General features: G+C 40.8%; 1 protein-coding gene across 2 annotated transcripts; it reads right to left on the bottom strand.

The window, feature by feature from the left end:
• Positions 1–8,296: 8,296 nt before the first annotated feature.
• On the bottom strand, positions 8,297–12,454 carry LOC147881297 (pentatricopeptide repeat-containing protein At5g27110-like). Of its 2 annotated transcripts, XM_087370255.1 has the most exons (4): positions 12,401–12,454; positions 9,063–12,302; positions 8,638–8,849; positions 8,297–8,524 (listed from the first exon to the last, which is right to left on the bottom strand). In XM_087370255.1, exons 1-2 carry the CDS (start codon positions 12,433–12,435, stop codon positions 9,635–9,637), a joined length of 2,703 nt encoding a protein of 900 aa, XP_087226381.1. In that variant the 5' UTR covers positions 12,436–12,454; the 3' UTR covers positions 8,297–8,524; positions 8,638–8,849; positions 9,063–9,634. The 2 variants fall into 2 exon arrangements, with proteins under 2 accessions (XP_087226381.1, XP_087226380.1); XM_087370254.1 differs by having other exon boundaries at positions 8,638–12,302.
• Positions 12,455–12,670: the final 216 nt, after the last annotated feature.

Here is a 12,670-nt window from a genome sequence, read left to right as displayed (position 1 = left end):
TCAATATGTCACATGTGGAAGTCCTAGGTGAAAATAGGACTAGGTGAAAATAAGACTAGGTGAAACTAGGAGGTTAGTCCTCTTCAGGTTCTCAGCATAGCACACTCAACAAATCACAAGACATCAGCCCAATGGCTCCTTGGTCGAGAAGATAAGCTACAAATGCTACAAAAAGTCGATACACCAATTAGCATTAACAACACACCCCTTCAGCAGGGCCAAAACAGAATAGGGCACTGACTTATCCCTAAGTCATCAAGGTCTTGAATTTGAGTTCACACATGGAATGATGAGTGGTTCTACACAAGCAGCTCTCGAGGATGCATTTAAGTCCAGGGTGAAGGTGATTACACCAATATGGGATTGAATGAGTTTTTTGTGACCCTGAAAACTTTTTTTACATTTATTTAGTAACATCACCATTAACTATCTAACTTCTACTCATCCTCTTTTCTTTATTTTTCTTTTCTTTCAATTCTAGCTCAGAAGCCTTTCCTAGAATCCCCCTTCTATAAACCTCTTCAGCCATAGTCCTCATTTTAGGGGTTTCTATGGTGTATTATCATACTCCTCTCGGTTTGATGACTCACACAAATAAAGCTCCAAATGGTGCCACAACCTTATTGGGCAAGCAAATAGTTCCAAGAAAAGCCCTCAATGAAATGGATTTAAAAGAAACTTCAATGTAGAGAAGCAAGACAAAATGTCATGCAGAACTCTAGATGTTTAAACATGGCATGACAAAGACATAGTCTGATGAGAATCCATTAGAAGCCCTACTCAAATCAAATATGGGACTTAAGAGGAGCATGAGAATGCACTTTATTTACTCTGCTAACACTAACACCACTAGGATCTTACATCAATCCCTACTAACACCTTCTTCCTCCTAACTTACCCCTTAGATTTCTCTTTATCTTTTTTTGTATTCATTCTTTGAATGGTCACAAGTACTCAACTCGGCTCACTCAAACCTTAAGGTGCTAGTTCCAGAAGAATCACTCATCCATACTTCCAACAATTATTCCATAACAAGGAGCCACTACATCCCTCTGCTGCTACAATGGACAAAAAGAAGATTCAGCCCAATGCACATGAAATACTACTTTGCATTATCTTCATTAACAACACTCCAACAACCATGAACATTGCACGATCCATAAGAATGCAGGAAGGGGGGCATGTTAATAGATTAGTTAACAATATGTCACTGTTGGTTAAGTGATGTGATTTGATGGACAGTGGCAAGTCCATAGAGCCAGGATTGTGCCCTGGAGCTAGATTGGCCCAAGAGGATGGTAAAAGAATGAGAAGGGAGAGTGGTATAAAGAGATTAGGGTTGGGAGGGTTAACAATATGCCACCGCTGGTTAAATGATGTGATTTGATGGACAATGGCAAGTCCATAGGGCCAGGATTGTGTCTTGGAGCTAGATGGAGCCAAGAGAATGGTAAAAGAATGAGAAGGAAGAGTGGTATAAAGAGATTAGGGTTGGCCCTCCTTTCAAAAGGTGACTTGTATAAAAGGCCAAATGGTTGACTTTGGTCTTCATTGTTGTTTGCACAAGTTTGAATACAAGCTCCCTCTTCTCTTCCAAGAGAGTGCTTTGGGTGTTCTCTTGTTACCATTGTAGTGCCCTTGTGTCTACCACTCCATCCCTCTTCACTCTCCTCTTCCCTTCTCCTTCTCCCTCTCTTCTTCCCTCTTCCCCTTCCCCCTTTCTCGCATGGAGACACATTGCAACAATTCGGAGGCTGCTTGAGTGACACCTGTGGATGACTCGTGCCTTGCATTGCTCTCACAAGGAGTAGCTTGGAGTGGAGGCTCCATCAGCATCTCTTCAACATCCCCACGACACGTGAGACCATCGAGACCCACACACCTAGTCTTGATTATCCCACTACCAATCCCATCAGTGCACCATGAAATTGTGTGTGTTTGCTACATACACTACGCAATTGTGTATCGAATGGATTATTGCTTATTTGTAGCCTAAACCCCTCTTGGATGGACACGAATGATCCATCATACCAATGCTTGTTATGAAATGTGTTTCTAGATTGATGCACAAATCATGGTGTTGCATGCTAACACTTCAGTTCATTGTGTTGTGTTGTGCTCTTTGCCTTCACTTTGGGTGTGCGAGGCAGATTGCCATTTCTAGATCACCAACTTATGGTCTGCTTTGTATGAATGAGTACGAAAAAAATATAGTCTAGAAAGAAGCATTAGGGGGAGGGGGAGGGGCAAGGAAAACTCAACATAGAAATGTTTTGAAATCAAAGAGTACACATGATAAATTGGAAAAAAAGCTCTTATATTCCCATGCTTCAGCCACACTCCATGTATAAAGCAGTTGCATCTCAAGAGGCATTAATGCTGCTGATAATATTATATTTCTTCTTCGTGAAGAGCAGTAATTTCTTCATCGAAATCTTTCTCAATCTACTTGTTTACCTCGAAAGTACTTGACCTTGGTTTTTATTAATAAGATGACGTTGACTCAAAGGACTTTAGGGCCTTATAGACATGAGGCTCTGACATTGTGGAGGAGGTACTACCCAACCACATTTAAAATTCTCAGAAGGGTATCGCCCTTGTCGTCTTGTAAAGATGAAGTTCAATTTGGTTACATAAAGAAGAGAGTGAATGCCTTCTATCACTTGCTAGATGAGCACCTGGAGCTTGGATTGAAAGGTGGAATATTGTGGATTCAATGCTACCCATCTGGCATGAGCCACATCCTACAAAGATATCCAAACCAGGATTTATGGAGGTAAGCACAATTGGAAGGAGGAGCTAGATAAAGAGAAAGTAAGTAACACCAATGGAAGAAGCCCAAATTCAGGAGGTTCTTACGACATCTCCCTTAGAGAAGTTGGATAATGCATATGGTAGAATAAAATAATTAAAGGGTTTTGGATTTCTTCATCATGTTTTGTGAACATATATGCTTTGAATAGGGGTTTCTGACACATTGTGCTTTTAAATAAAGAAGCATTGAGTTTACTTCATTGTTTGGGGAAAAAAACTATTCTTTCTTTATTGGTGAACAAAGATTTGTAATATTAATGTACCTAATGCAAGTAGGTTCTAGAATATTTATTTGCCATATGCAAAAATTCCCTTTTGATACAAATGAGCAAAAAAAGCTACTAGGAGCAACAACTAAAGACAATGAAAGTAACAACATATGAGAGAAATACAAACGTGAAGTTGAAAAAGGGAAAAATTTTAGAATTTCAGAATACCAAAAATCATTATAAATTTTGTGAATGAGTGGAGGTCCTTGTTACTTTGATGACATCAAATATGAAAAATGCATGAATTTTTCATGTTTCCTTTTTTTAACTATGCAAAAAGTAGCCTCTTGTTTTTTAATAAAGTGTTACTTTAAGGAATTTTAGAGGAAATTTTTACACTATTGGTTCACTATGCCTTCATTCGGGAGTTAATCGAGGATAAGCTAATTGAATTTATCCAAAAGAGAACAATGCAGATAGTAAGAGGATAGTGATAGCGATCGTTGGCCCCCACATGAGTCCCCCATATTAGGAGAGAAAGGAGATAAGTGACAAAAGAGTTCAAATCTAGTCTTCTCAATAAAGCCAAATACCCAATGTTAACCAAGCCCTGGATTTAGCTTTTGGATGAAGACTTAGACATGGATCTAGACAAAAATCTAGATTGGGTTCTTAATATGAAATATAGACTAGGTTCCTATAGGTGATTCCAAACTAAGCTCGAGGTAGGAGATTAGGTTACCCAGATGACAGGTTACTCTATCAGTATCTCAGAATAGGTTCCAAGAGAGTAGGATTCCTGAGTAGGTTCTAGATGATCGAGAATCTTGCTGGCAATCTTGAAATGAGTCGGGTCATTGATTCAAGGGTTGACTTAACCAATTAAAAATACAATACGAACTAATACCAAGAAGTCAGTCTGAAACCAATACCATGGCCATGGTGTTGATGATGAGTAGATGCAAAAACCTAATACATAAGCTTGGCTTATCTGTGATGCAAAGATATATACAGAGAGTGATTTTGCATCAGGCAAGAGCTCTAACTTTTGTTTCCGCAACATTCGATGTTGGAGACACTAGGATTTAGTGACATGGAGTAGTTGCGAGTCCATCTCCCAAAATTAGTAGCCAAGGTGTTGAGAACCATGAGCAATCCTGAGCTAGCATATGCTAGATTCTACGGATGCCCTCTAAGGAGGCACACATGGGATTCTACAAAAGTTGTCAAAGGAGGCATGTGCCATCCCTTGCTTGCTACCCGAGAGCTAATGTACATTGCGACTAGGTCAAAATGAATCAAGTACTATGATATCTTTGTGTAATCAAAGTTATGATTTGGTGTACTAGTGTTTTGAAGCCCCCATTTGTCATTTGCATGGGTGTGCATTGTGCTCAAGAGTTTGGTCGCGACACTAAAAAGTCGTTTGAAGATCAAAGCCCTTATATGCTTTAGCTACCGATGCACATCTAGGGAAACGCCCGGTCTTGAAATTCGACAGATCATGCCCTCAATAAGATAAGCATGCAAAGATGAATCTATGTAATTGTGCACATATTCTCTTACTCTTAATAATATAAACCATTAAAAATAAGTATCCAAGCCTCACACTGATGAGCTCTTTGATCAATTACAAGGACCTAAGTATTTTAATAAGATTGACTTTCGTCTTATGCGTTATCAAGTTAGGATCTATATTGATGATACACCTAAGATTGTTGACTTGTCTTATGCATTATCAAGTTAGGATCTGTATTGGTGATCCACTTAATATTAGGGTTACAAGGAGCTAAGTATTTTAGTAAGATTGACTGACATTCATAGTTTCATCAAGTTAGGATCTATCTTGATGTTGTACCTAACACTAGGTTTAGAACTTGAAGGGGTCATCATCAATTCGGAGTGAACCCTTTGGATTCACAAATGCTCATGCCGTAGGCAATTTGTAGTTGTCACTATTGATGATATTCTTATCTAGTGTAAGAGCATCTAGAGCATTTAAAGTTAGTATATAAATTGCTCAAGTAGCATAAGTTATATGCCAAAAAGTCTAACTATGATTTGTTTTGTAAGGAAGTCACGTTCCACAATTTCGACCTAGTCCAACTAGCCTAGAAGAAATGTAAATAGTCCTTAGTCTCTCGGATTATACTAAAATCAAGGATCGTGTTAAGGTTGCAATAACTTTCACGGATCAACGTAGAAGAAAGAAAAATACCTTTACTTGGACTTGGAAAGATAAAAAAGTTACACACACACACGTGCATACGTACGTGCGTATGTAGAGAGAGATATATATACATACATACATACATACATACTGTGCATGTGTGTGTGCGCGTGCTGTGAATGTACATTCTTCTCAATGAAAGATTCTTTTACACACAAAAAAGAGTGTGTGTGAGTGTTTGTTGTGTGCTTATGTAGTATCTTTTTAGAGTTTGCCTATAATAGTTCGAAGCATTCAACTACTACAGGCTATGGTCCATTCATGATGATGTATGGATTTCAATCTAGCGCTCCACCATCTATAGGGCTAGAGAAAGAAAAGATACAAGTGACCAAACACTTGACATGCATCACTTGTTAAACATGCCCAAGAAATATCCAGATAGAGCTAAAGGTATGTGAATCCACATAAAAGAAAAGTTGAATTTAAAGAAGGTGAGAAATTTTATTGACAGTGCTTGAGTCTTTTAGAACCCTAAGACTGGAAGGTGCTTAAAGTTATTGTGGTCCACTCACTATACTTCAGAAGAATGGTGAGCTTGCTTACAAGTTAGCCTTCTAGAAGGATGTAGAGTGAATACGCATCAGATGTGAAAGCATGCCCAGGATAGTATTAAGAAATCTCAAGATAGAGCTTAAGTTATGTGAATCCACACAAAAAGTAGTTGAATTTAAAGAAGGTGAGAAAGTTTATTTGACAATGCTTGAGTCTTATAAAACGCTAAAGATTGGTAAGTGCTTTAAGCTATTGTGCCCCATTCACTATATACCTTTGTAAGACTAGAATAAGTCCAATCATACAAATTTAGAATTTTTGTTGTTCTTAAGATCTTTGTAAGACTAGAATAAGTCCAATCATACAAATTTAGAATTTTTGTTGTTCTTAAGATTAGCTGACTATACCTTAGAAGAATGGTGAGCTTGTATACAAGTTAGCTTTGCAGAAAGATGTAGAGTGAATCCAATATTTCATGTTAGTCATTCGAAAAAGCAACTACTTAAGGGTGAATTAACATGAGTTTTTGGTAGGAGGAGATTCTCATAGACTTGATTGAAGCTTCAGTGCTTCCACATGAGCCAAAAATGATTCTTGATGTTAAAGAAAGGCATACGCGCCACAATTATTCAAGAATATCTAGTACAATGAAAAGGTGGTTCAAAAGAGAATACAACTTGGGAAAGTGTAAGCAGACTCAAACAGCAATTTCCATCAGGACATAAACTCTTCTTAAGGAGGAAACATTGCATCAATAATAGTAGGGTGGGATGTACCCATGGGCGACTTGTCTTGGGTTAGGAAACTTGACAATAAAGACAATGGTCATAATGGGTTACGGTTACGTGACCTAAAAGGTTAGTAGTGCCCACCTATTTGGGAATGGTTGAGAGATCAAGAAATACCATTCATGGAGATATGGACCAATGGTGGTTTGACTCCGAATGAGGCACCTTGCGAAGCGTCTAGAAATTCAACAAATTTATTCATTCCTTTTCCGCAAATGAGGGAGAATAATACTTCTTCTACTGGAGGTGGCGAGGATTCTTTCAATCCGACGGACTTTTCTTCTCCTCCAAACGATATGGATGTTTGGGGGGGTCTTGGATCGAAATGATCCCACCCCAGATCGACTATTTACCACATGGAGGATCGGCTTTTTTTGGTGCCAGATCAATCCTAAAATAGTACCGTTGTAGCTACTAAACATCGAAATGGATTCTGAAATTTATTCACATTCTCGAGAAAAGGCATGGTCAACGAACCTGCCGGTACCGATGCCATCAAAGGGACACCCAATAATTTATTAGGAATGGTATGGAGTATTTGAAACACGGTAAAGAAATACGACTCGGGTAGTATCTCTAGGGTAATTGCAAAGGGATTTGCTGGTTCACCAATCATCGATGGTTCTAGAACTGCCAAACCTACGGTACATGCAATGGTTCCTAAGATTACTACGGGAAATATATATAAGAGATCATTGGGCCAAGAAGGTTCTCCGTAGTAGTTGTGTCCCATACCCTTGGCTAGTTTTGCTCTTAAAACAGGATCACTCAGGTCAGGTTTTTTCGTTATTGGGATAGACTTCTCACTCCCCTGGTAGAATCGGACGTGGAGATTTCTTATCAGCCGGCTCAAGCGAATCCTCGAATATTTCCGTTTACAAATTCCATCGGAGGAGTCATAACTTCATAATAATCTCTGGTACTTCTCCAAGCAAGAACCCTTGAAAAACGGAGAGTTATTCTAAGGAATAGCTTATTACCTGAGTGAGCTTAAGAAATTTCTCCTCAGGAAGCTTCTTGGATGATCTCGTATCCCACACACGCGTCGTATCTACCCAACTTGTGCGGGATCTTAACTTGTTACAACTTCGGCTTCCTCTTCCCCCGGATCATTCTCTTACTCCGACGGTTGTTTCTCCGCATCATACCAAATGCAGAGGGAGTGGATGCATTTTGAAAACCATATGTTTGAAGGGGTGATTCATGCAGGACACTTAGTATAGTTAATACTAACTGAATGTCCTATATTTCCTAGAAGCTTCAGTAGCAGGTAGCCACTCAGCTTAGGGGTGGCAAATGGTGCTCCTGAGATTTCTATTAGTGTGCTAGCAGAACTGCTGAGGCAGGGTGGTATAAACTCCTACATCATTTTCATCATTGATTCCTGTGCTTTGTTGTGGAACCGTATCAGCAGCCTTGCCAGATGGATCTTTTTGGCATTACATGGCCTGTAATTTCCCCATCAGCCATTATTGATTTGCAAACAACCTCACTGCTAAATATTGCAATGCCTCTAACACACATTCCCACCGGATCCTGTCATAAGCCCTGTCTGTAACTGGATAATTGATATGTTAATTCCAGTACTATTTGTTGCTAATGTCATATTCTTCTTGTCATGAGCAATGTCAAAAGCCTTACATTGAGGGTTAATGGAACTAGGAACAGAGCAGTAATATTTTTTATGAAAAAATTATATCTACATAGCATGACGTTTGAACTTTGGAGATAAATACAAATGGAATACATGCCCAAAAGGAGTTGTCAACCCGGTGTACAATAGATATAGGAAGACACGCACCTGGAAATTAAGAAATTTATCCGTTCAAAAGCCCTGATACATCCTGCACTCTATATGTTGTCAAGGGCCTTGCAAAAGAGCTTTGGAAGGTGGTCTTAAAGGTTTCTGATAGCAGAATAATTAGGAGCCGAATGTAATACTCCTCGCAGATGGATGGTCACCGCACACCCCTTTCATTGCACACTCTCTGGAGTAACCATCTAGATTAATTAGCAACTACCTCAATGATCTGACTCGCAGAAAGAAACTCTTTAAAAATCTGGAAATAACAAAACTTGACATCTTGATGGGACTTCATACCTTCGCTGTGACAGTCATAGTGCACCTCCTCGAATGCCATAGTGTCTATCCTTATGGCAGGCTGAAGAGCACGATAGCTATGGCCAATTTCTCGTCATACTTGCATAAAGGAGTCTCTCTTTGCTCATACGTACAGGGTTTACGACCAGATCAAGTTTTGGGCACACGCTCTTCCTCTGCTTTGCCAAAGAGCTTTGGAAGGTGATGTTTTCCTGTCCAGAAAGGTTTTTCATAGCAGAATAATCAGGAGTCGAATGCAAAACTCCTTGCAGATAGATGGTCACCGCACACCCTTTAATTGCACACTCTCTGGAGCAACCATCTGGATTAACCAGCAACTACCTCAATTATCTGACTCACAGAAAGAAACTCTTTAAAAATCTGGAAATAACAAAACCCTGATATCTTGATGGGACTTGTGATACCTCCATTGTGACAGTCGTATTGAACCTTCTCGAATGCCAGAGTGTCTATCCTTGTGGCAGGCTGAAGAGCACAATAGCTACGACCGATTTCTCGTCATGCTTGCATAAAGGGGTTTCTCTTTACTCATACGAACAGAGTCTTAAGGCCAGATCAAAATTTGGGCACACACTCTTCCTCCTTACTGTAAGAACCTGAGATTCCAAGCATTGAGATTCCAAGCATTGCCAAGGCATCTATATCTAAATTGTTACCCACCATATTCTGTTGCAACATCCTTGAGTCACAGGGTGTCTTATGGCATGCTGAAAAGCATATAAGCTATGGCCGATGCATTTGCATTACGCGGGTTCTTTTTCCTCATAAGAACTGGGTCTTCAGACCACAGCACCCGCTCTTCCTCCTTAATGCACGAACCTAAGATTTCAAGCATTGCTGAGCCATGCCACATTCTCAGTGTCTACCATCTAAAAAGCATGAAAACTTAGACCGGTTCTCTGCATGTGTGCATTCGGATTCTTTATAAGAACTGGGTCATAAGACCATATCTAGATTTGGCACATGCTCTTCCTCCTTACTGCAAGATCCTGAGATTCAAGCATTGCCAGGGCGCCTTCTTGCTCACATTTATACAAGCATTTGCATATTTCCTCAGCTCCTTTATTCTGTAAGCATCATTCCTCCTGCCAGCACTTGCAAAGATGTTTTCCATGAGAACATAGGAAGCAGCAGATTCTGGGTTCATGTGGAGAAGCTTCTGAAAACATTTCATTCCTAGTTCTACTTCCGAGAAACTCTTGCAGGCACTGAGCAAAACTGTCCATGTTCCTTCAGACGGAGGAAACTGCATAGTTTCAAGATATTCCTCTGCCTCACACAAATGTCCCGATCGTGCAAGAAGATCAACCATGCATGTACAGTGATCTATGGTCGGTTCAATGCCACATTCTTCTCTCATCACCTTGAAACAATTATGGCCCTTGAACACCAGGTTGGAATGGATGCATGCTGTAAGAAGACATGTGAATGTAATAGCGTCAGCCTGCACGCCCTCTTCTTGCATTTTCTCAAAACATTGTAGGGCCCTGTTGCTATCATAATTCATGCTGTATCCTTTTATCATTGCATTCCAAGACACAGCATCGCGATTTGGGAGCCTATTAAATACTGTCCATGCCTCTGAAAGAGAGGCACATGTAGCATACATGTTGACCAAAGTGCTGCTAACAAAAGGGTCCCATTCAAATCCCTTTTGTGAGATTTCAGCATGTATTTCTCGGCCCTTAGCTATAGCTCCTATGCTGCCACAAGCTTTCAAGACAGATGTAAAAGTGACAGGATCTGGGGACACACCCTCTGATTGCATCCGTTCCAAACATTTCAGCACTTCTTGAGCAGGTCCATGTTCAGCATATCCTGTTATCATTGCATTCCACGACACTGCATCTCGTATGGGCAGCTGGTGAAAAACTCTGCCTGCCTCTGAAATTGAGCCACATTTGGCATACATGTCCACCAAAGTGTTCCCAACAAAAGGATCTCTTTCGAAACCCTTTCGTGCAATTTCAGCATGTATTACTTGGCCCTTGAAAATCGCTCCTATGCTGCCACAAGCTTTCAAAACCGAAGCAAATGTGACAGCATCCGGAGCAACACCCTCCATTTGCATGTGATCAAAACATTTCAGTGCTTCCTTACCAAGTCCATGTTCAGTATATCCTGCAATCATCAAGTTCCATGACATGAGGTCTCGAACAGGCAGCTTGTCAAACACCTCCCGTGCCTCTAAAAGTGAGCCACATTTGGCATACATGTCAACCAAAGTGTTGCCTACAGAAAGACCAACTTCAACTTTCTTGTGTGTGATCTCAGCATGTATCTCTCGGCCCTTGCCTATGGCTCCTATGCTGGCACAAGCTTTCAAGACACAAACCCATGTGACAGTATTTGGACGGATGCCCTCCAGTTGCATCTGTTCAAAACATTTCAGTGCTTCCTGACCAGGTCCACAATCCGCATGTCCTGCAATTAGTGCAGTCCATGACACAACATCTTTAACTGGAAGCTTATCAAAGGCTTCCCGTGCCTCTGAAAGTGAATCACATTTCACATACATGTCAATCAAAGTGTTTCCAACAAAATTGTTTCTTTCAAAACCCTTTCGTGCAATCCCAGCATGTATTTCTCGGCCCTTGCTTATGGCTTGTATGCTTCCACAAGCTTTCAAAGCATAAACAAACGTGAAAGCATCAGGACAGATGCCCTCTAGTTGCATCTGTTCAAAACATTTCAATGCTTCCTGGCCAGGTCCATGTTCAGCATATCCTGCAATCAGTGCAGTCCATGAAACAACATGTCGAGTTGGAAGATTTTCAAAGACTTCCCATGCCTCTGAAAGTGAGCCACATTTTGCATACAAGTCAATCAAACTGTTGCTAACAAAAAGATCTCCTTCAAAACCCTTTTGCCTGACCTCAACATGAATCTGTCGGCCCTTTTCCATGTTCTTCAGCCTCGCACAGGCTTTAAGTAGAGCAATAAGTGTATATTTGCTCGGATCCACACTATCCTCCTGCATTGTCTGGTAAAGGCTCAGAGCATGCTGCGTTTGCCCACATTGAATATACCCAAATATTAGTGAAGTCCATGAATGCTCATTACGCTGAATCAACTTGTCAAAGACCTGCTGAGCATCGCGCACACTTCCACATTCCACAAACATCTGGACAATGTAATTTCCCACAACTTCATGAGCTTCCAAGCCGACACCACAAACATATGCATGCACATGCCTGGCGAATGCTAGATTTTTTATTTTTCTACACTTCTTCAAGATATATATAGATTTCTCAACTGAAGGCAGCTCAACTATCACGTCTAGAACCAAGCTCAGCATCTCCGCTCGTTGCGCATCCGCTTGTACTACAGCACTAAAACTGCCCTTGCCCATGGACTGTGCTGTCTCCTCTAAACTCAGCATCCCCCAACTGCTGCCTTCTTGCGACAGCCGTTCATACGGTTGTACTCCGTACCTTAAACTGGCCTTGCGCATGTGGTCGTTGCACTGTGATGTCTCCTTTTCCAAGCCAGGGTCTTCAAATTTTGAATATGCGGGTTCTTGCTTTGTATGCGGACCAGATGCTTTGGCCCCGTTAGTTCCCTGGTGTCCCCCATTCTGAGCCTCCTTTGCCTCAACCTGATCTTCGATCCAGACTGTATTGCAGCCAATTATTTGAATGTGTCTGCTTAATTTACCACATACTCGTCAGACTAACTATTAAAATTGTATTTGCCCGATTTAGCCGAGAAACAAATTTATACAGACATATTAATCACTTACTTTGTTCTTTCTGTTGTGGGACGAAAAGTAATCATCCCGTAATTGCTCTGTACGTAACCCAGCCTCATTTTTATCGAGTTTCTGCTTGCAGATAGAGTGCCAAATATTCGAACAAGCGTAAAAACAACTTTTTAACGTACTTCGATAAGGGCCACCTCACCCACATGACGATCGGAAACCTGGCGTCCTGGCGGACTATTGCTCCGATCGCACAGGGCCTCACCTGGCTGATCACAGGAGGCACCTGATGCAACAGCGCTCGTGCTCCTG

The sequence above is a fragment of the Dipteris shenzhenensis genome, chromosome 31 (genome assembly GCF_047967505.1).
Source record: "Dipteris shenzhenensis isolate YYH24624 ecotype China chromosome 31, Dip_SZ_1.0, whole genome shotgun sequence".
Classification (NCBI taxonomy): Eukaryota; Viridiplantae; Streptophyta; class Polypodiopsida; order Gleicheniales; family Dipteridaceae; genus Dipteris; species Dipteris shenzhenensis.
Note: the sequence above shows the minus strand (reverse complement) of the source record. Positions and strands in the feature narration are given on the sequence as shown.